Source organism: Neopelma chrysocephalum, unplaced genomic scaffold (assembly GCF_003984885.1).
Source record: "Neopelma chrysocephalum unplaced genomic scaffold, ASM398488v2 Primary Assembly neopelma1_97065, whole genome shotgun sequence".
Taxonomy (NCBI): Eukaryota; Metazoa; Chordata; class Aves; order Passeriformes; family Pipridae; genus Neopelma; species Neopelma chrysocephalum.
This window is the reverse complement of record NW_020925707.1, coordinates 2,256,811-2,283,560: the sequence shown is the minus strand read 5'-3', so window position 1 is coordinate 2,283,560 and position 26,750 is coordinate 2,256,811. Positions and strand designations below refer to the sequence as shown.

At 38.6% G+C, this 26,750-nt stretch overlaps 1 protein-coding gene across 4 annotated transcripts; it reads right to left on the bottom strand.

The window, feature by feature from the left end:
* On the bottom strand, window positions 1–25,985 carry FAM174A (family with sequence similarity 174 member A). Of its 4 annotated transcripts, XR_003532225.1 has the most exons (4): window positions 25,674–25,985; window positions 22,073–22,207; window positions 21,856–21,968; window positions 18,260–18,740 (listed from the first exon to the last, which is right to left on the bottom strand). XR_003532225.1 is itself a non-coding variant. In XM_027671257.1 (3 exons), the coding sequence occupies exons 1-3, from the start codon at window positions 25,970–25,972 to the stop codon at window positions 108–110; spliced, it is 468 nt and encodes a 155-aa protein (XP_027527058.1). In that variant the 5' UTR covers window positions 25,973–25,985; the 3' UTR covers window positions 1–107. The 4 variants fall into 4 exon arrangements, 2 of the variants coding, with proteins under 2 accessions (XP_027527058.1, XP_027527060.1); XM_027671257.1 differs by lacking the exons at window positions 18,260–18,740; window positions 21,856–21,968 and adding an exon at window positions 1–141; XM_027671259.1 differs by lacking the exon at window positions 21,856–21,968.
* Window positions 25,986–26,750: the final 765 nt, after the last annotated feature.

The following is a 26,750-nucleotide window of genomic DNA, read 5'->3' as shown; positions in this document are numbered from 1 at the left end:
TGGTCTTGTTGAACCTCATGCAATTGGCCTCAGATCATCAATCCAGCCTGTCCAATCCTTCAGCAGAGCCTTCCTGCCCTCCAGTAGATCAATACTCCCTCTCAGCTTCATGTTGTCTGTGAATTTGCTGAGGGTGCCATCCTGAAATGACAGGAGAAAAAAGGGGAGAAGCTCATCAGGACACAGCCAGTCTGAAGAATCAGCACAATGAACTAGCAAAACTAATCTGACATTTTTAGAGTGTTTAATCAGTAGCTCGTAGGCCTGTGTCACAGGCAGTGTATGATCAACCTTTCTCAGCAACATCACTTGGGTTGAATTTTCAAATACCAGACAATCTTTGGTAGCAGTAACCACTTTCAGGTGACATTCAAAGAGCAAGAAGAGCACTGGTAAGCCTCAGTAAGAGAACCTGGGGTGACAAAGATGAATTTAAAAAAAAATCAAAGGATACAAGGACTTGTGGAAGGCTGGAACTGATAAATGCGATCAGCATTTGTGGCACAGAAGGGAAGGAATTTCTGTTTCTTTCTCAGCCTCTAAGTTGCATTCTATTTTGCCTATCTCTTTGAACAAACAGTAACACAGACTTTTTCAACATTTCTGCAAGAAGTTTTTCAGGTAATTGCTGTACAGGTTTATGTATGTGCCAGACATAACATGACAGCAGAATCTTTGTGCATATTGCTGAGTAAGCAATACAAAGGCACAGTCAGAGAGCCAAATATTTTCAAGAATAATGCAATTGTCTTTGTCTAAGAAAGGTGAAGAGTTGTGTTAATATCGAAGAAGGCTGTATGCTTTGAGGGATGAAGGGAGGGAGAGAAATAGAATGGATGACAAAATATGAGTTAAGCAGGATCTGCAAACAGTCGTAGGAAATGCCACTAAATGTGGAAGCATAAATAATATGTTATAAAGTGATTTGTTGCCTGCAAAAGTAATTATAGGGGCAAGGATAGAGGAAAAAACCGTAACTATAAGAAAGAGTATGCCCTTTCTGTATGTAAACACACATACACACAGAGGAAGAAATGCCAATACCCATATTTCCCATCCTCGGGGTTTTCTAGCATCTGTACGCTCCTCCATTTTTCAATTACTAGCCCAATGATCACAGCTGAGGTGGCTGTGTGGCCAGCACCAGGGGAGAAAAAGGAGGAAACTGTTTTGCCTGTGTGTTACTCTGCTCTGTGTTTTTCTGTAATGATTTTGTCACCTCATCTCCCACCACAGACAGATGCAGCAAGGAGAAAGAGAAGTGAAAACAACCCAACAAAATTCCAGACATGTCTGCTGCCAAGCACATATTTTAGCTGCTTATCCAGCTCTATTTTAGTATTTTATGGTTAATGATTCATTTTTCACCTGGGAGCCTGTTTAAACTCCTTCATGGCTATCTATGAATAGGTCTATAGCTAGGTTTTTGTAACAAAAGCAACTACAGTTGGTTTTAATAGAAAGTTCTTTTACTACAGACAGACGTTTGTTAAACGTCTACCTCACTTCTCTCTTAAAAATTTGACCATCAGTATCACAATAAGAGTTGATTTTTTCTCAAAATCCATCAGCTATTTAAGTGCCTAAATAGGAATGAAGATTTTCTTGAAGTCTAGTTTCAGCTATGCAGAGCCAAACAATGCCTAGGTTTATTGGAACCAGAGGATCAAGCTTGTGCAATCAAAACCTCAGACTTGCTTTTAGTAATTGAATGTGATGAAAACCTCCTCTAGGCTTGTACTTCATGAAAAAGAAACAGTGGAGCTTGGGGGAAATAAAATTGTTTTCCAGGTTATACAAGGGCATGTTGCTCTTCGGAAATTTCCAGTACTACAAGAATTGTCATTCTTTCAGATTAGAACAAAATTGAAAAAGATAGGCATTTTGCAGATGCCAATATGCTCTAAATTTATTTTTCAAAATTGACTGAAATTTAACATATCATTACTTTAAGAACAGTTGAATATTTGACTCAATATTTCAAATGAAATTTCAAATGTAATTAAGACCTAACATGGAAGGGCAAATGCCAATTTGACACTGGAAATTTTGTTTCATATCAGGAATTGGAAAAAAGATTTATATTTTTGCTTGCAAAGAAAATAAGAGGCATAAAACATTTATAAAAATAGAAAACATTTTTTGCTGAAATAAACAATTGTCTATGTAATATTTTAGCTTCAACAGGTTATATTTTTGGCTAGCAACATTTCCAAATTAATACTATTAGTCTGATGGGTACTGATTTCTGACTCTTGGATCCTCCATAGTGCTCCCTACATTGAAATATTTTGACAAGTGTCTCCATTGATTGAATATTTATCTTCTATCAAAGTAGGGTAATATTTTTTTTCTGCATACAAAAATTTGATACACACAAAACATCTGTTTGAAACGCAACCATACTGTTCTGACCCATACTAATTCCTGAACTATGGCTTAAAATTGTCTGGAGACTATAAGACTATTAACTGATCTGAACTGTCTCAGTGGCCATTAGGAACACAATACATTCAGGTAAGTCCCAGGATGTCACAACATTTCTAGAGAATATTTAATATAATATTGGGTTGAGCCCTTGATATTTTAAAAGCTACAGGATATGAGTGATAAGTATCAGGTTCTGAAATTTACTAACTTAAATATTCTGAGAATGTGTTCATAGCCAAATACCTTCATTCCATGTAAGCACTGTAATTTCCTTTGAAACTATACACAATAACTTGTGTGGACTTTCAACAATCTCTAAGCACAGATCCCTTATTCCATTCCTTCTGACTTGATAATAGCACAAATACATTAACATGGGAAGATTCAGTGACTTCGGCATGACATACTCACACTTGAGACAGCTCCCATATTTATAAATCTGTACGAAGAACATACAGAGAGCTTGTGATCTTGCTGACAGTTAGGCATAAAAATTCCAGCTAAAATCCTTAATATTCTTATAAAAATCCAAAGAATTCAGCTGCTCTATTTAAAAACTGTTCACCTGCATAGAAGCACATTGAACCAACACACTGCTGCAATTACTGTGAAATACTCTGTAAATACCCGAACACTGAGCGTGTGTTTATTGCACAGAAGCATGTGAGACTTACTCATGGAAATTTCTCTTTCAGAGGACTACATATGTCACAAAATTGATACTCTTCTCCTGAGAGAAGGAGCTGACCTAAGTACTGGTTTTCTTGCAACTCGGAATCATAGAATCACAAAATGACTTAGGTCTTTTTCTTTATCTCAAAGGATAAAATAGCCAGCCTCTCATTTGCAGCACCTGGATCCTGTCTGAAATCCATTAGGAAGGTGTCAGCAGTGATGCACCTGGGAAAATCTTCTTGCATTAAGGAAGGGATCTTATGGGAACCAATGAGATGGAAAATGACTGTTCTACATCTGGTATCAGAATTCACAGCATGCATTGTCTGCAGGAATCCTTACTTGCTTTGTTTTTCCCTTGGACACCGAACACATTGCATTTCATGTAACAAAATTTAACCAGCTATGATGATCTTTCCTTTAGTCTTGATTTCCAATTTTCCCCTTCCATTTTTATAGACATAGGGCTGCCCTCTTCCACTAAATCTTTCATCCTGGCACTTCTCCAGCCTCCTTCATCTCTGGATTCTACCTTCAAGGTGGAAGGATCTGAGAACTTTGATTTTCTCTACCCAAGTTGTCACTTCCTGTGTTATCCTGACTTACTCTGTAGCCAGAAAGGAAGACATTAAAGTGCAGCTACATCTATGCTTCATATACTGGTAAAAACCCAAAAATTGGTAAGAGTTTCACAGAATTTCAAAATTTCCAATGCTTCCCCTAGATTCAGGCAAAACTGTGTCTTTTGTGTACTCAAGAAACAGTCTAACCATATTTCCTATGGATAGAGAGGCCAAAATTAAAGAGGTTTAAAAGGATGTATGAATCATATGATCATAGTCATTAGTGTAGTCTATTTGAGGACAAAGGTACTAAACTCATTTTAGTTCACATTTTTATTACACTACAGAGTCTGTCAACTCACCGAAATTAACTGAGATTGTAAAAGGTTTCTTGTGTGCAACAGTGGGTATGAAATAGTAATTTTAGAGCCCGAAAAATACCTGTTTCCCAGGGTTTACTCATTTATATCCCATTCAGATATTTTCTTAGGATCATGAAGGGCAGTCAAGAATCCACAGGTCATAAGATAAGAGTGATTAAGGAGTAAAAGGAGCTGAAGACCAGTTAAATGCTGAGAAGTGAGGGGATAAGAGAGAAGAAGAAATTGCAGTTTAGAAATGGATTAACAATGAATGTCAGTGTGAAGAAGAAACAGGCAGAGTTCAAAGCAGTCATGAAACTCAAAATGCTGGACAAAAAATGCAGTGTGCAATCAATGACACTGCTATGCTAATTTAATTTTTATTTTCTTGTCCCTTCAATTTGTTACCTTGACCCTTCCTGGCTTGGGGAAGAGAAGGCTGAGGGTGACCTGATAGCAATCTACAGCTTGCTCAGGGTAGGAAGTGGAGGGGCAGGCACTGATCTCCTCTCTGGTGACAGGACATGAGGAAAGGGAATGAAGCTGCATCAGGGGAGGTTCAGATTGGACGTTAGGAAAAGGTCCACTGAGACAGCGGTCGGTCACTAGAACAGGCTTCCCAGGGAAGTGGTCACAGCACTTGGTCATATGGATCAGTTTTAGGTAATCCTGTGAAGTGCTGGGAATTGCACTCAACAATCCTTATGGGTCACTTCCAACTCGAGATATTCTGTGATTCTATAATACATTGGATTCTATTTCCTACCTTTTTCTGAGAGTTTAGTTGTATTTCTCTTTACAAACAATCAAAAGTTCTTTCATTTGCAGATTACAGAGGAGTAACGGAAGTAGTTATTATCTGCATATCAGAATGATATGCTTAGAAATTCTATTCTGGTGTCAAATATAACCAAGAAAATTAAAATAATTGCTAACTTCCTGAATTAAAACAATAGCATATATTAACTTGCACACTAAGTAAGAATGCTAGTGTACACTAGTTCTACAGAGCACTAGCTGTATTCAAGGTGTTTAATTTATTAATTACTATTTTCCTCAGTGAATTCCTACCTCTGTCTTGGGTTGCACAACCACCAGTACACATCACTAAGTAAACTTTTACAAACTTTTACAAAAGCAGTGGTACTGAACTTATAAAAGCAGTTCACACAAGAAGATGTGTAGGAGATCAGGTAAACAAACACACTGCAAGCAGTTGCAAAAGAACTGGAAGGTATTTGTCCTGACTAAAAAAATGTATTGGTTACTTGGGGGCTTCCAATTGTAAAAGAAAGACTTTGGTAAAGAAATAGAGAGTTTTTAAACATGTACCTAACCAGACTAAACAAAAAATGAAGGAAGTTTCAACAAAGAACTTAGATTGCAAAGAATTGTGAAACTATAAACAATAGCATATTATTTAAAAGATAAGGGTGGATATTTTTAAATAGGAGTGCAGAGTGCACTACTAGAATCTAAATACAATGATGTGGTCATTCAGATTTGGGTACTACTCAGAAGGAAAGGATTTTAAAAATATGTACTCCACAATTCTGACTGTAAAAACTTTTTTTTGAGATGTAAGATCAGAGATGCTAAAATACCGCATGTAAGTTTCTTTCTTTCTGTCCTTAAAAAAATAAGGCTACAGAAGGCCTAATCTCATCATGGTCCCAACTGAAACTTGATTCTAACTTTCCTAGCCTGATCTAGGATGTCAGCAAGATTAATTTCATTTTAGTTCTTTGCATCCATTTTTCTCTACTTTGACATAAATGAATGTATGATGAGAAAGCACCTACAATACTTTTTCCAGAAATTGAGTTTACTATCACAGTCCAAACAAAAGAAATCAATACAACATATTCTAGTCTTAAAAAATACTGGTGATATTTATTAAAAAAAAAGCATTATCACACAGTAAAGAACGATAACATATGTGAATAAAAAGCTTTTTTAAAGCAGCAGACAGTGAAAAATATTTAGCTTGAAGGCCACATTTCTGACACGTAGTCTGTTGAATTTTACATAGTTCTCTTCATTTGTTTCACAAACACAATAATCACATTGTTGGGTGTTTTTCATATGCAGTCTGGATGAATAAATAGATTGATCAAAGATCCATTGTTACAATATGAAGTAAGGTTTAACAGGTTGAAAAGAAGGTAAAACGAAGGACAGACTACTGCATTACTTACACTAACTTATAACTCTGTTATGACAAGATTCAGCCATGTCTGCCTATCAGCTGCAAAAAGGGCATCACGTCAGATTTTAGTGCTAACAAACCTCTTACAACTGAGCCCATTACTGACAAATATCTACTCATTTACTGTTTAAGTCATGAAGTAGTTATTTTTAGTCATAATTTCAAAATAACTATACCTGAAATACATTGAGTGTTACACTCAAAATGTTTACTCAAGAATACTTTGAGTAGTCAAGTATATAAATACTCAAGTACACTTGCAGTACTGCCTCCAGCCCTGGAGTACCAGCACAGGAAGAACATGGAGCAAGTCCAGAGGAGGTTCACTGAGATGATCAGAGGGATCAAGCACCTCTCCTATTAGCAAAGGCTGAGAGAACTGAGACTGTTCAGCCTGTAAAAGAGAAGGGTTTGGGGTGACCTAACTGTGGCCTTCCAGTACCTGAAAGAAGCCTACAAGACAGATAGAGAGAAACTTTTTACAAGAGCATGTAGCGACAGGAAAAGGGGGAATGGCTTCCAGCTGACAGAGAGTAGGTTTAGATCAGATATTGGGAAGAAATTCTTGACTGTGAGGGTGGTGAGGCACTGGCACAGGTTGCCCAGAGAAGCTGTGGATGCCCCATCCTTGGAAGTGTTCAAGGCAAGGCTGGAGGGGGCTTGGAGCAACCTGGTCTAGTGAAGGGTGTCCCTGTCTATAGCAGGGGGCTAGAATAGGTGATCTTGAGGGTCCCTTCCAACCTGAGCCATTCTATGATCCTATGATTTTATTTTAATACATCGGTCAATATAATTCTGTAAGTAAAATGTATCTTAGCTAAGTGTAATGAAAATTATTGTTCTCCTCATCCTTCATACCTAAAATATATGGAGACTTACTTCTAGTATCTACTTATTCTCTGCTATATAGCAAATTCTGGTGTGAATTTGGAAAACTCATTCTCCTAGTTCAAATATTCTACTGGAAGGTAGTCCTGCATTCTACTTGATTTTGTCCTTGGCAGCTTGAAAAAAAAGTCCTTTCACCTGAATATTTCATGCCACTTTCAGCAAAAGTTAACATTATAATTGGTTTTGTGCACCAATGTCAAGTTGTAGCCATCTGTCAGAGACTCCATTTGTTAAATTAACTTGAAATCAGAATTTACACTCAGGTTGAGAACTGTGTCTCCAAACAGAAGATGGAGCTATTGGGAGCCCTACCGTTGCATCTGGGGCTCTTTGGAGGGTTTGGTGCTCCTCATTCCTCCCCTCCTGGTCCTGGTGAACTCCCTGAAACAGAGCGCTCTGGGCTTGATGCTTAGTGCTGACACCCTGTGGCCAAGGAAATTACTAAGGACGATCCCTAAAATTTATATGCTATTACACATCAGAATAACAGGAAATTGAGGAATAATTTTTAATATGAGGGGAAAAAAATGTTTATTCCCCTGGAGAATTAAATCATGTTTAATTAAAGGAAAGTAAGGAAGACTTAGCCAAGGAAACCTTGAATACCAAACAACAAACACAAGTTGTTAAACATTGAAATTACTTAAACCAAGTATTAGTAAACATGCATTGTAATTATCTCACAAACTTTGGTTGATCTGAAAAGTGGACTTCTGTATACACATCCCTTTTCAGGGCTCAATTTCCTTTCAGGAGGATTAAGTCACTAGTGATTTTAATTCTTGGCTATCCACTATTTCCTCCCGCTGTTGTGGCCTAAAAGACAAGCAGAGCTGAAATTACCTGAGTTTGGTTGTACCTTCTGCAGCTTAGGAATCCGAAGTGTTTTCAGGACCTCTGAGTGCTGGAAGTCTAATGCCACCTCTTGGTTTGTTGTAAGCACTTCTCACTTGCAGCCACTCTGATCAGCCCCACTAAAGTGTCGTGTCTGCATCCACATTCGAGCCAGTATGACCAACAAGCATTACACTCATATGTGCAAATGGGAATCCGGTGCATTGATTTCTCCTTGTTTTTGCCCCAGACACTGGCAGCTGGGGGGCAGGACTGATATGTTGAAGCTATTTCCCCCTGGTTACCACCTGGTCCCACAACTTGACTTTTAACTCAGGCCAAGGGTTGCACAGATGTGGGTAGGCTCAGCAGTCTCCTCTGGAATCTACCATTAACAAACTTCCCGTTAGTTAGTTTTTTAGGTATTAATGGGAAAGTTATTCCTCATTCAGAATAAAAATAAACCTTTCTTATTGTCATATTTCATTACTTATCCATGTATAACTACACTGGTTAGACATACGTTCAATAGAATCTGCTTCAGTAGAGGAAGACCAAGCCCAACCATCTAATTTGTGTTACATGGTAAGATGGGACACATCTTTCCCTAATCCAGAAAAGATATCTTACTTAAAACTGACCCTTAAATGAAGTTTTTACGTTCTTTTATTCCTCCTTCATTAAAAAAAAAAAATAAAAGGAAAACTTCTGCTCTCACTTTTCTTGAGTGGAAGATCAGAAGAGTTTAGACTAGCAAATAATTTATGATTTGCCCTATCTGATGCAAAGTTTGTGGCAGCTGGTAGTGGACTCTACATCTTGTAGCCATAAACTGAAGACTGCTTCTTCCTGTCTATTTTCTTGTCTGCTTCATTTACTTAGTTTCTAAGCTCTTGGTCTGTCATATTTATTTGCAAGCAAACCAAATACTAATGGTTGGGAAGGAAGCAAGCAGAGCACATAGCTGTAACACAGCAAGATAGACTGCTGACATGTATCTACTACAAGCAGAAGTAAAGCATATCCTCAGAGAGAATTTAAAATTTACAACTGCTGTCAGTCTCAAGAAATTACTATTGAATTCTAGGTAATTTATGCATTTCACGTATCCAGATTTGTAACAGGTTATTCAAAGTAAACTACTTCAGAATTAGTTTCTCTTAGAGAATGAAGTAAATTGAAACCTGTAGAAAATGTACTTAAAAGACTGTTTTCATTCCTTGAACACATCATCTCATACCCGTACCCTCAAAGAAATCCCTTTTCCTTCAAAAAAATATTTAATAAATTATCCCCCTTCCAAAACAACTGCAAGTTTAATTTAACAGTTCCTAAGTTCATTCTCCTATTTTTTCCTCCTGATTACTAGCTCAGTTCTCCAAAGACAAATAACTTTTCTTTAATCATAGGAGAAGAAAGCTGCCCCCTTGTGCATGTGCACTGCAATACAGCCCTTAATTACATAATCACAAAGTATTCTTCCCAAAAGACCCTGCTTCATTCAGCGCATCAGATGGAGTACAATCAGTGAATGAACCAGGGATACATGGTGATAAAAGATCTATGTCTTTTATTTCAAGATTAAAAGGAAAAAGAAAGGGAAACAAAATGGAACAATGCTCTACAGAAACTGATTCCAGTCCAAGCTCTGCCACTGAGTTTCCAGGTGATGTTACACACGTTTTAACTCAAAATTTGTCCAGTTTGTCCTTCACTATGTAGTTCTCATTTGCTGGTCAATCAAATTAAGATTCTGGCTCTGATCCATAAAAGTTCTTACAACATGAAAATGAATAAAACAACACATGCTCAGAACACGTGAAATGCTTCAACACCCTAGAAAATAATTTCTAGCTATTTTAACCGAGGAAAATGTAACAGTAACATTTTAGTCTCTCACAGTCTCAGGAATATGGCCTAAGTCATGCCAATGGGTGACAAAAACAGCACAATTAAAGTTTCTTTCTTAATTTTCTTCACCCTGCAGTAAGCAAGGAAAGTCCTGTGGGGGGAAAAATGAGATACAGTCAGCAATATTGATAATATCATTATGTTTAAAATAAGGTTGCTCAGAAAATCTGAATGATACTTTCCAACATTTAAGCACTTGATTTTGTATTGTAACTTCAGCTATTTGAAGTGCTTTCTATGCAATGTGATGTGACAGAACCTAACAAGCGTCAGAGAACTTCTCTTCCCTATATAAATATTGATGATCAGTTCTCAACTAAGCGATCAACTACAATATTGAAAAAGTTTAGATTTAAGATTAAAAAAAAAAAGTGTGTAAACCCAGACCATTGTTACTCTATGTAAATGAAAAACAGTAAAAAAAAAAAGAAAACCAGACTTCTGATCATGAAGAAGACCAAAAAAAACCCCCTTAAGGTAACACTAAAGATTACTTGAAACAGACATTACAGAATTCATGTAAAGATTTCCATCTTAAACACAGACTCATATCAAACAAAAACCTTCGAGCAAATTAAATTCATTTGTTTTTGAAGATATCACAGAATTTGATTGTCTAGCGAAACCTGATCAAATTTTTACTTCAATATAAAGCAAAGAATAATGTTTAACACATCATGTAGCTGAATTTTTGATATTGCATCCTGCCATTAAATATGTAATTGCAAATTTTAAGCTGAATGAGTGCTCCTCTTTTTGGCACACTGAAGCATATAACCTTCTGAGTATCTGTTGAGGAGCAAGTGCAATTAAAGTGCTTTGCAAGTTCTTCATATGAAAGTAATTTCCAAGTTCTTCATATGACTAATTGAAATATATCTACTTCAGAGTAAGCCAGAACATTATGGTCTGTCAAGTTTCATTTAGTTCTACTAAGCAACACATAATTTATTGACATAAACAGGGTATGGTGTCTGTCTTCATACTTTACATAGGGAATGGCTTTGCAGTAGCCTGGTATAGTTACCTGATTTTTCCAAACAAACTGGAATTTCACTACTGCTATTTGAAATGCTTCAAGATAAGCAGAGACATAAGACATCAAGTTAAATCCAGTTGACCTCTGTGGGAATTAAGTATATGATTAAGTGCTTCGATAACTTTGCTTGTTTAATTTAAATAAGCGTCAATATTAATGCATAGTAAGAGCATCGCAAGGCAGAGCTGTGAGTAGAGCAGTTATTCTGGAGTTAAATATGTACACAGCTTGTTAATAAACTGTATCTCCTCTTAGTACACTGTATTGAGAACGTAGAAGAATCTATTTCAAATAGAGCTCAAGAGGGAATTAAATACACTGTAATGAGATATAGCCATCATTGCTTTTTCACATCAAATCTATATTTGAAATGAAAATATTATCTGCCACTTGTCTGAGCTGAAGATGCATTCACCTTAAAAAAAAATCTGTCACAAATACAAGACATGACTTATACAACTGTCCTGTTTGCACATGCCTGAGTGACTGTGTCTAGATCAGCCCACCACTTTCATTCAAAGGGTTTATTTAGGCTACACAGTTTCATCTATATGCATACAACATTCCCATATGGCAGAATTTCAATATATCTTTACTCATACCTACACTAATAAACCATAGAGGGATCACTAAATCAAGATTTAAGACATGAAGAAGGCATGATTTAAAGCAAAAATTACAAGATTTGCTTTAAGTTCGGCAAGTCTGTTTTGGGCCTCTTCTCACTACCAACTCATCAGCTTCTCTCTCATCTATGATATGTTTTTTTAAGCTCTGCCTGACCTTTACCTTCAATGTCCACACAAACCTCACTGAGCCAGTATGGTCCACCAACCTATGATTGACAAGCTGGTATCCTGCAGGTTCCCTTTGCTTCTGGACAATGATCCTCCTTAGGAGAGCATCTCATAGGAAGGATATGTCTCATTGTCAGTACTTATTAAACAATGGAAAAGAGCAGATTTGTTGAAACAGGGAGGAAGGCAGACATCACCTCTGAATGATACCTATGAGAGGTTCATCTTTCCATTCATTTCATAGCTCCGCAAAGGCCTCTTAACATTTCACATCACTCCATCCCATTTCATTATCTTTCAAGTTATGTGGACCCAGCCTTTCTTTCTCAAGAAGCTAACAGAAGAATAGGTAACATAAAAGACAGTATTTATGCCACAGAGAGGAAATTATGACCTTTCCAAGACAGAAAACTCACGTTGTAACATGCAACTACTTTGTTGCTTCATCAAGTGCCCAAAGTGTACATAAATTCACAATAAAAGGTGAAGAAATATGTTGACAGCACTTCATCCATGTTCCATTGACAGCTGTTCAGTGAAGGGTAGTGCCTTCTTGCGTTAATACGATCAGCTCACAGAGCTTGCCTGCTTTGTCAATCAGTCCTTCTTCACAGCAGTTTCACTGCATGGCTAGAGGGGTCCACTTGGGGAGTCACTTGAGAAAAAACCCACTAAGAATCCTAAATCAAACATGTTTCTTGAGTGCTTGACTGGTAAGGAAGAGGAAGCCTGGCTGATTAGAGTTAAGTTTGGCAGCTGCTGCTGAAGAAAAGTCCATGCTGACTGACAACAGTTCAAGAAATAAGACAGTTGGAATACCGTCCAGCTTAGCGAGTAGAAGACTGCTAGGTAGTATATTCTGGAAAGAACATTTTACTATTTGGCAGCAATCCCAACAAGGTGTGCACTTGGCTTTGGCTGGTAACATAAGTGGATGGATGCTCTGTCAGTGATGACAGGATACCTTCTGTCACACAACTGTGACAGATGTAACAGTGACATTATTCATAAATACCCTTAGGATAAAAGCTTGTGACTCCTTCTGGTTTTGCTATTGTTGGTAACAAAATACCACTTCTCTGATTTAGGCAATACAGGCTGAGCGTTAACTCTCCTATATTTCTGCATTAGGAGAGAGAAACTATCATCTTCTTCCCACAACAACAAGTACTCCTGTGAAAGTCTTGCAGGAGTCAGTAGTTTACTTCATAAACTTCAAGACAGTACAAGTAATTAGAAAATATTAGAAAATAACTTTGCCATGCTAGTAAAGTTCTTATAGCACACATATTTCATCTCTATGACCTCTTACTGAGATTAAATAACAACTTAGGTACTAGATTTCTGATTGCTAGCTAGGGAGTAAAGAGACATATGTACACCTCGGAGGCCTTGCTGCAGAATTTTTTAAGGGCATGTTATGTTTCAATGCATTCTCACAGAGTACCTCACAAGTCTGCCATAAATATTTCTAGGACTGATGTCAAGAAGATATGATTTTCAAGTGTGCAAAGGACATTGTTGACACATGCAAGAGTGGTCATTATAGTACATTAACAACCCAAAATGGTCTTGTTGGTCAAGGGCTAAGCTTGTACAAAACATGTGCTCTCTTCCTTCCACTGTTAGAGTTGCAACTTTGCTCTGAAGCACAAAGGAATTCATATTGCTTCCTCTACATACAAGGCTGTAGACCACTGTCAGTCTGAGACTTTAAATATTCTCTGAACAAAATATTCAAATTGAATTCTGAAACTATTAAATTATTATTACCTTGCCATTTAACTAGAAACAGAATTTAAGAAGTTGCAAATTTAACTTTGCTAAATAAAAGATATCCACGGTTGCCTTCTCATGTTTTGCTTACTGGAGAATGGCACATATGCTACCCAAAACTGAACTTGGGTTTGCTGTGAGAAATTAAACAAAAGAAAATCCTAAATGATTCATCGGGATTTTGCTCTGAAATGTCATATTCAAGGCAAGTCTCGAACTGTGTCGTAAGGGGTGTTGAGTATAGGTTCTTTAGTACAGTGACTATTAACACTTTGCACTCAAAAGCACAGCTGAAGTGACAGAACAGTGACAGTTGCAACATTACCCAGCTAAAAACCCCAAACTCAAACCCAAAACTTTGCAACCTGTGTTTTAATGATAATTTTGTCCTTTTATGATTTTAGAAAGAAGACAAAACTGAATCTCACACAGGAGTTTTTATTTTAATTTAAAATTGAAACATTTCAATTTTGTTTCTGATTTATATCTAGGCCTGTAAATGGGCAGAACAATATCTACAGTGTTAAAAACTGAGGAAAATATTTCCATTTCATAGGTACTAAGGACAGCTATATCTGCACCAAAGACAATAGAGTTTATATTCAAATAGCAGAATAAACAACAACACATTTTATAATTAACAAGATTTTCATATATCCTACTTCAGCTTTCTTTTTCTTGAAATTTACATCAACAGAAGTGAATTTAAGCATTTTTCTTCCAGAGAAGTAGAGTTGCCAATGTAATCAATTAAAATCCTAATCACTCTCTCCTATTTATATCCAAAAGACTATGAATACCTTCGTTAAATCAATATTGCACACTGGCACTCAGATACTTCATATTCTGTCAGTGGAAAACATGTAACACTGGAGCCAGAGGTACCACAGCTGCTCAGGCAAATGAGCCCTGATCTTACAGGACCTCTGGGAAAATGAATGCTGTCGTGTCCTAGCTTAGACTGAACAAGCCCTAGACTGTCCATCCTGCTTGCAGATATAAAGCAGATGTGTAGTTACTCATATTTAATTTAGAACCCGATTTTCTGCATTTACTGTCTAGTACTAAATGGTTCTGAAGCTGCTATAAAATCTAAGGCTCTAAATCAATAAAAGTTATAAATTGAAAATATGATAACTTATCTTTTATATAAGGGGAGGGGAGGAAGGGAAATGATTTATACATCTCAAGGCTGAAGCAATGATAGCTGCAACAACATGTGTACATGTTTTCATCACCATATAATCACAGAAACACAGAATCACAGAAGGTGCCAGTTGACTGAAAGCTGGCAAATGTCCCAGTTTTCAAGAAGGGCAAGAGGGATGACCCTCGTAACCACAGGCCTATCAGTCTCACTTCAGTGCCTGGCAAAATTCCAGAGAAAATTATTCTGTGAATTATTGAAAAACACCTGAAGGACAACACAGTCATCCATCACAGCTGGCACAGGCTCATGAGGTGAAAGTCCTGCTGGACAAACTTGATTTCCTTTCATGACAAGGTCCCCCATTTCAGTGATCAAGAGAAGCCAGTTGATGTAATCATCTTTTACAGTAAAGCTTTTGATACGGTGTGGTAGTTTAGTCTAGGCCTTCCTTGGTGACCAGTTTGTAACCAAGGAAGTGCCCAGATTTACCCGGTATTCCCTATGATTTTTACATAAGCCGGGGTATAAGAAGAAAGAAGGAGAGGCCTTCGCCCCTCTTTCCTTCCGGCGGCTTTGGAGGTGTGGGTTCCCTGCTGTTGAGTCTGTCATATTGGGGAGTGAGGCCTGGTAAGGCCTTGCCGACCTTGGGAGACAGAGGTTGCCGGCAGTCGTTCCAGCGCCACTTTCCGTTGTCCCAAGGAGAGTAGTAAGATATTCTTTGCTAATTCTTTTAGTTGCTAGATCTTGGGCTATTGATAGGGATATATATATATTTTATTTTGGTTTTGTTCCTTTTTTTCCCTTCCCCCTTCCCTTTCCTTTTCCTTTTGAAATTGTACATATATTTCAATTGTATATAACTGTAATATAAGTGTAAATATATTTATACATATTGCTTTAGCTGTCTCTCTCTCGCTTGGGTTCTCTTGGTTGTTTTTTTCCCTCTTCTCCCTTAGTTTGGGGGGGGAGTCTTGTGGTGAGGTTTGGGAACTTGGCAGGGAGCCAGCTTCAAACCATATCATACGGTCTCTCACAATATCCTTCTGGACAAAATGTCCAACACACAGCTGGATAAACACATCATGCGGTGGGTGAGGAACTGGCACACGGGTTGGGCGCAAGTGAATAGGGTCACATCAGGCTGGTGAGTGATCACTAGTGGGGTTCTGCAGGGCTCCTTTTTAAGCCTAGTGCTCTTCAACATCTTCATAAACTACTTAGACCCAGGACTGGAAAGAATACTAAGTAAGCTTGTCAATTATAGTAACTTGCGAGGAAAGAAATTGAGCATGCTTTGCTTAGACAAGACAAAGACGAAATATAATGATCTTGAAAGAAGTGGCAGATCTGCAACAGAACAAAGCTTTTTCTATCATTCACTGTAGCTTAAGTGTAATAGGCTTAAAATGACTAAAAACAAGATATAGATTTCATACCAGGAAAAACAAAATTAAAAATCAATCTGCTAGAAAGGATAGTTAAACTTTAATTTCACAACCTACCAGAACTTTCAGAAACACCACAGTAATGTTGATATATATTTTTTTACTTTGATTCAGTAGGTATCTCCATAAAACTATGTTTTCTGTGTTTAAAAAGATGAGGGGCCTTCGGACTCTATCAGAGTTAACTGTATTTGATCTGAATAGAAATCCACATAGTCACAAATCTCTTTTTGGACAGTAGCTAAGGCAGGTTCAAGGAGTAAGATCAGTGCAAATATATTGCACTGTCCCTGTGGAATCTCCCAAGCTTTAAAACATTTGTGGCATACAGACCTTTGAATAAAGTGATCGCTTGCAGAAGTCTGTGCAAGTTTAAACCCCCTAAAACTAGGATTTTCATAAAGATTCCTCATAAATACCATTTATCTTACTTATAAGCTTTTTTCCCAAATTTTTTTTAAGAAAAAGTTGTGGAAGGAATAAAGAGTTGTTTGTTAGAAATGAGTAATTCTCTGTACAATGCATGATCCAGTCAGATAGCTGTCAGAACTGACACTGACTTGTCTTTAAAACATGAACAACGAAAAGCTTGGGTGAGAATGTGCACTATTTCATCCTCTGTCTTTATGGGTCAGGTTTTCTGAAGCTGTTATGAATGAATCTTTGTTTCTACTAAACAGAGTGAAGCTTAGGGAAATCAATAAACAAAGTGCTCATTATCTAGTTTGATATAAATAAATATCAAAAGGATCTCTGGCTAACTTTTGGGTTATGCCCTATGTCCAATCTGAATTTTGCCTTCATTCCCTTCCCTAATGAACTATCACTGGTCACCAGAGAGAGGAAATCAGCACCTCCCACTCTGCTGCCACTCTTGCTTGCTGTCTTCTCCAAGCTGAACAAACCAGGTCACCTCAGCTACTTCTTGTAAGTCTTGCCTGTGAGACCTTTCATCTTTCTCTGGACATACTGCTCAAAACACAGCAAAGTGGGACAATCCCCTCCCTTGACTGGCTGGCAATACTGTGCTTGATGCCCCCCAGGGGACACGGTTGGCCGTCCTGGCTGCCAGGGCACTGCTGACTCAGATTCAACTTGCCATTAACCCAAATGCCCAGATTTCTTTCTGCAGGGCTGCTCTCCAGCCTCTTGTCCCCCAGTTTGTACCTATTATTACTGCATCCCAGGTGGAGAATGCAACACTTGATCTTTGTAAAACTACATGTGTCTGGTGATCATCCTGCCCCGTAGTCTTTTCAGATCTCTCTGCAAGATCTCTCTGCCCTTAAGGGAGTCCACAGCTCCTACCAGTTTAGTATTGCCAGTGAATTTACTTAATGTACACCTGATTCCTGTGTCCAGATCATTCACAAAACATTACACATATTGCATTTTATGCAAAGTATACTGTCATAAGCATCCAAAGGGCTTATGCCAAAAACATAAACCTTTTGGTTTATATTCTTCCAATTGAGGAAAGCAGGAAATCACTTTCAAAAGATTTCAGGATTAAAGAACCTCCTCTGTATCTCTTAATAAAATCTTGAACTTATTCATTTACCCTAATAATATCTTTAGGGAATCTTTAAGAAATCTTCTTGTTTTATCATGTCTTACAATAAGAATGTTTCAAGATGTAAGCTAAACAGAGTGCAAGCCACTGAGTGATGAGCAACTGTGCGCAGAGAAAAACCACATAAAAAAATCTCGCAAAAATCTTACCACAGAACCAGGTCAATTTTGCAGTGGTTTAACAGTTTAAAATTTGGAACAACATCAGCAATAGTACCATGAAACAAAACATCTATACTAAACAGCAGTCTTTTCTAAAACTATGAAGCAGTGCGGTCACACTGGGTCTTTTGAGACCCAAGTCTTTCAAATGGCTTATATATTAAGAGTTCAGTTTAGAGTTACATAATATTTTACCAAAGGCTTATCTCTGCTTCACCACAGGTGATCTCACAAAAAAAACCCTGACTCAACAGTTGTGATCAGCAGCCTTAACAGCAAGATGTTGCAATACTATGTTTTACATTATTATATTAACATCCTTTAAAATATATAGTGTTGAAGTATCACACTAAATGCTAGGAACACTGTAAACTTTTTTTATTTATTCACTGAAGTTTACACAAAACATATTAATTCAGTTTAAAAAAAGTCTCAACACAGAAGGCAGTAGTTTGTTTTTTTATTTATAAACAATAAAGCATCTCCCCAATTAAAACTAAGTTCTAACAATTCTGAGGAGTCCACAGTGGCTATATTTACTTACAATTTAATATCAGAAAAAAAATAAAATTAACATTCCAGATTACTGTAGGAAAAAAGTGTATACCACACTTAATGGCATACAAGATTTGTAACAAGCAAAAAAACTCCTGTTTTACAAGTAATCTCCCTTCCAAATAGGTTTTTATTTTAGTGCAGTTAGCACTCTCTCCCCATAGGCTATACATTTAGAATCCTCTATATACAAAAAGGTACAACAAATTGGTACATTACTTATTGCAAGAAATTAAGGATGCCATAATATACACAAATTAAATTAGCCCCCCCACACTTGCATACCCTCTTGCTGCTTATTTCTCTCATGAAGCAGTCTCCTTCTCTGGTTCTAAGATTAAGTTCTTTCACTGAAAGGCACGTACTTCTCTACAACAGAAGAAACAGATGCATTAATCTGAAATGCCCTGTTTCAAGGGGAAATTTAGCCTATGTTTTTGAAGACTAAACATTATGAAAGAGCCAACAGAGACATTTTATTATAAAATTTGCCTGAAAAAAGCTCTTAGTTACCATAGGACTGTGAAGCAAAGTGCCAAAAAACTGCATTCATTTAAACCTTCCAAATAGAGAGACAGCTCACTGATGAAAATAAAAAGGGATTTACCACGGTGAATGTATTTTTGAACTGCCAAGGCTCCCGAGTTCCTATTGAAACTTTGGTAAGTCTAACAAAAACAGATTAAGTGCTTTTCCTTGCGCCTTACAGCGTGAAGCAAGTAGTTTCTGTGTGAAGTCATTTCATGAGGATTGTAAACAACTAGTGTGATATAACTTTGAAAAACAAAGACGTGATATGAGTATCCCATACCTCAGTTAACATGTATGTAAAGCTGTATTGTGAGAAACCAAGATTTAGAATTTCCAACTTGGACATTTAATAGTATGCTATTGAACAAAATGACTAAAACATCCTGCTCAGGTAAACTGCCCCAAACTGCAGCAGCAGAGAGATTAGGGGCATGGTGACGGTAACAGTGGGAGTGCCCTTAAACTGCAGCAACAGGAGGCACTGGGGACTTTTTTTCCTACATCTCTGAAAGAAAACAGCAACACTGGAGAAAACTGTATCTGGACACCAGAACACTACTACGGTGATTTTAGGACAGAAGTCAGTTTCTCTGCCTAGTCTTGGAAAGGTCATACAAACTTATCAGCTAGCCCAGAACTAGCCTATAGGAATTTCTAACATAGGTATACTGTGCTGTAGACCATCACCTCAAAAAAAAGCTTGATTGTTTTAATCAAGAAAAATGAAAAGAGAGTGGATACCACAAACAGGTCATAAAGAAATAAAGAAAAAAGACATCCATAATTTGATGTCAATAACAAATTTACATGAACATGTAGATTAGAATTTCCTAATCTAATCTATCTAATTAGAATTAGATAGAACTGAACTATGTTCAGTTTTTTAGTGCCTTCCATTCAGAGTTATGAAGAAAAGAAACTTATGCACTGAATAAGCAAATTGTTGACAATAAGTTAAGCAAAACTGCAACTGTTCTTTACTCAACAAAGCACTAAACTCAAAAACCACTAAGGGCCTCTCTTTGTTGTTCTCTAATCAGTTGCTCCAAGCCTGACTATATATTTATGCTATCTTGAAAAACCCCAACCAACCCCTTCTCTGAATTACTGCAAATGTCAGGACAAAGTGTAATGACATCTCCTGAGAATATCTGAGTATCATTTTCATCAAGTTGTCCTCAGCAACTCTTTGATTATTTACGTATTTTGTACTGCCTTTGGTAATTCTTATTTAAGCAGTGACACAAAGACTGATTACTAAGCTTCAATGCAGATGCAAAAGACTTAGTTGAAACAAGGGGAAATAAATTAACTTTAAAAAGTACCTTCAATTAAGGTTAAAGAAAAAAATTCAAGTACTTTCTCTTTTAAACTTTCCTCGCAGCAATGTCCTTGCCTTGCAAAATTTGGACAGCTCTTTATCAAGCTGTTCTACAGAGATTTGTGGAGTAAATTCACACTGTTCAGCATTCTTTCCTGCTGCACATGAACAGTTTCAAAATAAAAAGTAACTTAAGATTTTAAGAGCTTCTCCCCATAAAGGAGAACATCACAAGATCTCAATATATAGAAACAGAGTATATTCACAGTCTTGACTAAACATAACTGAAGCCCATTTTTCCTCAAGTTCCCAGTATCAAAATAAGGACTTTGATAATTTAAGCACATACTTTCTCAGCGATATTGAAACAAGTTTAGATACTTCTACAATGAAATACTCAAATGAATTTTTTTCCTCCCTCAGACTGAAGTGTTTAGAAAAGTACAAGGGAAAAAAAGAAAAATCAGAAATCTGCTCTCTGAAAATTGTAATTGTATAACACTATTTGTTAATGATGACGCTATTATTATGATGGTACTTCCTACTAAACAATATACTTGATACTCCTGCAAATTAACATTTATAAAGAATATCATGTTAACTGGCCATCAAATACCTCAAAGTCTAATCAGTATGCTGAATTACAACAGAAGTTAAGAGATTTAAGGAAGACATTGAGGGAATTCCTGGATACAGTGTGACAATTATACTGGAACAAGACTAGTAACATGGGGTAACTGTAAGAGTCACATGATTCTGTAATACAGAGGAACGCTAAATGTAGATATTCCAACAGGTTTATTCTAGTGTGTGGTGGAAAGACAGACTTTGAGTTATGAAAAAAAATTAATCAGAAAGATTCCCCCTAAGGAGACAAAGTTAAAAGAGACTGAACCTTTCACTTCAATTTCCAGAACTGCACCCAATGTTATTTCCTGACAAACAGCAGAACACCTTACTATACCAATACTTCTAATTCATTTGAGACACCATGTATTGCATTTGTTGAATTGTTCTGCTTGAGACTTATTCAGTTCAACATTAAACAGCGTGATTCAACTATTTGCTGTGACTGGCAGAATTCATCATTTATATCTTCTGGTACTTGACAGTAGTCCTCACTGTGAAAATACTATCAATTTTTTTTACTCTATCTTCATATGTGCAGTGTGGTGGCATTACTCAAAAAGGAAAACTTTTAAGTCTGAATTGTGTAAATTTAAGTTTGAATTGATCATAATCTTTAAGTAAAAGGACAATAAGGAAATAAAACCAAATTTCAAGACAATAAGGAAATATAACAAAATTTTCCTCTATCTATGTAGTTGCAAAGAGGGACCAAAGAATATGAGCCTTTAAGTGCAGCAATACCAAATGTAAAACTTCGTTTAAGATCATCAACTGCTGACTACGTTTAAGATCATCAACTGCTGACTACTTTAGCAATGAGAATGCAGAATGAAGCAAAGTTGCTTGAAGCAGAACTCACAGGTGAGAACACACAGAAAAACCTGAGGAGCTTCAAAAATAGAAAAAAAATTATAAAAATAGGAAAGAGAAAGCTAAAAGCTAGTTGTTGACTTTAACGTACGCTTCAATAATGTCACTGTATTTTTAACAAAAATATCCTACCTTCCTCTCCATTTCTCTGGAATTCACATGCTGAAGACAAATGGTGTTTATCTTCTTGCCCACTAAATTCTTGCCCATTTAAAATTCAAGTGATCTTGACATCCCTTCTCCAACTATGCATATGAAACACAGTAGTGAGCTTTCTCAAAGAAACTGCTTATCACCCACACTCCTTCACTTCTATTGCTAGAAGTACATTTGGGTTCTAAATACTAACCTTCGAGGATGATTGGCATCAAATAGTGTTGTATCATCATCATCATCATCTTGCTCTAATGGGGTCAGCTCCATGTTTTCTATGTTTGTGTCCAAAACTCCATATCTTCGGGTTTTTCTGTTTCGCCTTCTGAGCCTGAAAGGTATTTTAAAACATTTAAGTTACATGAATATTTCTCTACTTTCTACTTCAATAATTTAAGAAAATTATTCCTTAAAATACCTCTATATTGATACTTAGTATAAGTTTCTTTAAATTTATAAGTGACATGTAAACACTCTGCTTTATGAAATTCAGAGGGCAGACAATTTTAAGAGTCAAGAGTTTACATGAAATGATTAAGGCTAATAAGAATGTCATCTGTAGTTTTGTACAGAATTACTGCAATGAATACAAAAAGCCTACACAGGCACTTGGCAGCTAAATGTAAGAGCCAAGTAAAAATACATGCAAATGTATACTTCTAGCAGGTCTAGCAGTGAGAAAAAATTGCCTTGTTACATATTCTCTATGCGTTTTATACATCTGTAAAGAACAGCTGATCAAATCAGAGAGAAAAGAAACAAAGCTATAGCAAAGGTGTAACACAAGCCATGGGTGACACTGAAAATTTTTATTATCATTTGTGCAGTCTTTTATGAATATCAAGTTAAAACATTGTTTATAACTACACTTCAGAATAAGAGAGAACTCATAGAGTCAATGCCTTGTATGCTTCACAAAAAGCGGAAGGAAGAGGCGGTGACTCACATTTCAGATTAAGGCACAGTGCTTATCACAGACACACGACTGTTTATGTCTGCTTTTCTCACTTTCTGGGGCTTTGCTGCACAGGCCCAGATCACATGTGAGCCCCCACACAATGAACTCTTCCATTTGGCTTTTCAGAACTACTCCCACACATATGGAACAAGCCTTGCCTAAGATCCAAAATTCAGATCAGCAAACACGGTGCAGAGCCAACTGTTTACAGAATGCTGATGGTCACATTTTACCATTTTTCCTTAATGGGTTAATATGGAACGTGAGTTGGTACTGTGAGTCAAAAATAACCTAAGACAGCCATAGTAAATGTTCAGATTGCAGATAATGCAAAAAAACCCTCATCACAAAGCTGGCACAGATTTCTAGATTCAAACAAATTCTTTTGAAAAAAGGATAAATTAATCCCTTGTGACACAAAACTTTATATACCAATTAGTCAAAAGACTACAGCTAAAAGAATACTGGAGATGCTTATGCAAGATTCATGTACAGTCATAGCTATGACTCTAAAGCAGTGTCCTGACTTTTAACAAAATCTAACTTAAAATCCTTTACCCTGTGACTGTTTTAGAATACAATTGTTCAGTTGGAAAGGACCTACAATGACCATCTAGTCAACTGATCAATTCAGGGCTGACCTAAAGGATGATACTATGGTATTGTCCAAATGACCTCCTCTCTAGGAAGCTCTTTGACCACCCTATTGGTAAAGAAATGCTTCCTGATGTCCCATTTATACCTCCCCTGGTGACCCATAAGGTCAACCCTCAGGCCTCCTTTTCTCCAAACTAGACAGGTCCAAAGTCCTCAGCTGCTCCTCACAAGACATGCCTTCCAGCCCATCTGCCAGCTTGGTTGCCCTGCTCTGGTCACACTGAAGTGTTTTACTATTCTTCTTAAATCAAGGGGTCATCACTGCACACAATAGTCAGTGGAAGGCCACCCCAATATTGAACACAGGGGGACAATCCTCTCTCTTGACTGGCTTGTTGTGCTATGTGTGATGCCCCTGGGATGTAATTTTCCCATGTTGACTGATACTGAGCTGAACATCAACCAGCACTACCAGATCCTTCTGCGGGGCTGCTCTCCAGCTACTCCTCTCCCAATTAATACTTGTGTCCAGTGTTATTCTGTTTCAGCTGCAGAGTCTAGCATTTGTTCTCATTAAATATCATGCCACAGGTGATTGCCCAATGTTCCAATCCACCCAGATCCCTCTGCAAGGCCTCTTGTCCCTTGAGAAAGCCAACTGCACCTCCCAGTTTGGTATCATCAGCAAACTTGCTAATGGCACATTAAACTCCAGCCTTCAGATAAAAATCTTGACCGGAACCAGTCCTAGAACTGAGCTCTGAGGAGCACCACTGGTGACTGGCTGGAGTTCTTCACTACAACCCTTTGAGCCCTGTCATTCCACCGGCTCTTGACCCAATGCACCGTGAACCTGCTCACTCCACAGCTTGACAACTTGTCCAGGAGGGTACCGTGAAGGACAGTATCTAAACCCTTATTAAAATCCACAAAAACTACATCCACTGTCTTCCCTTCATCCACTGAGTAGGTCACATGGTTGAAAGGTTGCGAAAGAGCCCTGAAGTTTTTATGTCTGATAGCAAGACATATGTATTCATCCCAAGAAAACCTTTCAAAAAACAGAGATGTTTGTACTTAGACCTTGTATTTCTTATATGACCGTTGCAAAAATTTTTCAGCTACAAGTTCAAATTCAAAAACACGCACTTCATCTATTCCAAATTTCAAAAGCAAGATGCAGCAGAATTACAGAATAACATGAGCCTTAACCTTCCTGTTTATGGTGGCACCTAGAAGACAGTACTACAGTTTCAAATGCAGAACTGCCAACTTCCTACTGCCAAAACCAGAATGTCAAGGAATTACCACTCATCCAGAAAATAATGGCAGTAGATGAGAGTTTTCCTCTTCAGCTCCTGCAATGACAGGCTTTTATTTACTCATACCTCCAAATCCAATGGGCTCCTGTTAGGAGAAACACTAACACTGAGAAGTGCTCTTGTCTACTCTTACTCCCTTATAAAAGATTATGACATTTCCTTTTAAGATACGATAACAAGATATGCATCCTACACAAAAATAAGACTGAAGGCTTCTCAAGAATGACCTGTAAGAGCTATGGAGCAATCACAATATCCTAATTTACTGTATATGCTTGTACATGCCACACACCACCTTTCAACTGCCTTTCTGGAATAAGGGATGCAAATACTAGGCACAATCATCACCAGCATAACTAACTACAATGAAAAGTACACAGAGAACTTGCTGCATAATTAATGTGCTTTATGCATAACCACACATTTGGGCCTTCCCCAGAAGAGTTCCAAGTTAAAGCACGACAGATACAAGCAAAACTACAAAGACAAAAAAAATACAGTCACAAATGGTGTACTTAACTGTATGAGAAACATAAAGGCAGTTGGCTGGTAGTGCAAGCTTTTTAAGGGCCCTTTCCATAAAAAAGTACAAAATAGATAAGTTTACTGTGCAAGAAACCATAAAAGAAAGATGTTTACTGAGAAAGACGGGGAGAGGCACAAATTCGGCAGCTTAGCGGGTCAGAAATTTGCAAACAGGTCACAACCTGCTGGAGAAAGTACAAAATTAAATTCAGGTGGGCTGATGGACGAAGGCCACTTGGGGAGCACAGGAGGGGGTCAGGAAAGGCCCGGCACTAATGCGCTGCTACCCAAGCCCCACCGACCTCCTTCCCGCCTACACGGGGGAGGCGCCACCGGGAGCTCCCCAGCGCTCCTGCCCGAGTTCCCCCCAGTCGCCCGCCCGCTCCCGCCCTCACCGCACGGTCCGGATCACGAAGTAGACGATGAGAGTGGCGCTCGCCAGCACCAGAACGGACAGGGCGCGCTGGGTCATGGGCTGGCCCTGCTCGGGCGGCGCCGACACCTCGGCCAGGCGGCTGCTGCTGCTGCTGCTCCGCGTGGCGGCCCCGCCGGCCGCCTCCGTGGGGCTCGGGGAGGCGGTGGAGGCGTCCCGGGGCCGCGGCGCCGCAGCCTCCCCGCAGCTGGCGAGCAGCAGCAGCAGCGGCAGGAGCAGCAGCAGCCCCGCCAGGAGGCCGGGCAGCGCCCGCGGCCGCATGTCCCGCTCGTCCCGCCCGGCGCGGCCCCGCAGCGCGGCCGGGCCCCGCCGCCTCGGTCCGGCCGCCGGAAGCGGAAGCGGCCAGGGCTGCCTGCCCCGCCGGGAGACTCCATGGATTTCCTGGGGACCCGCCCCGTTGGGGATTCCGTGGGTTTCATTGGGGATACCTTTTTTCGGTGAGCGGCCAATTTCGCTCAGGGGCTACTTGGAATGTAACCGGATTTAAAGCAGATTTTATTTTTTTTAACTGGTCCCCCTATTTTAGCCTAATTCTGTCTACGTGCGAAAGAATGGAAATTTTATAACTGAGTTAAATGAAAGCAGGAAACTTCCCAGTGTGACCCTTCCCGAGGCTGTCTGGCAGGAGCATTCCCAGCGCCAGAGGCTGTCACTGCTGGGACCGAAGCCCCTTGACGGCGGGCGGTTCCAGTGATCAGACTGGAGCCCCCTTGGCTCTCTCCTGATGCCCGAAACCAGCGTACAAAGGAATACTCCCTAGTACTAACAAAGACTCTTAAAGAGTCCTTCTTTGTACCCGGTTTGCGGGCATCGGTCCCCATCTAAATCCCACACGGTCGGACGAAGTTTCCTCCCCGCTTCGATGCCGGGTATCCCATGACAGAGTTCCAAAATCTCGTTCATTCGCGGCTGAGTCACGCGGAAACAGCCTGAGCTGGTGCCTTCGATGAGGGACCCCTCAGCAAAGGAACTGTCTTTTATCCCCTCACAATCCTCTCCTCTGCTACCCACGTGTCTCCCAGTGTCCATCCACCTGCTG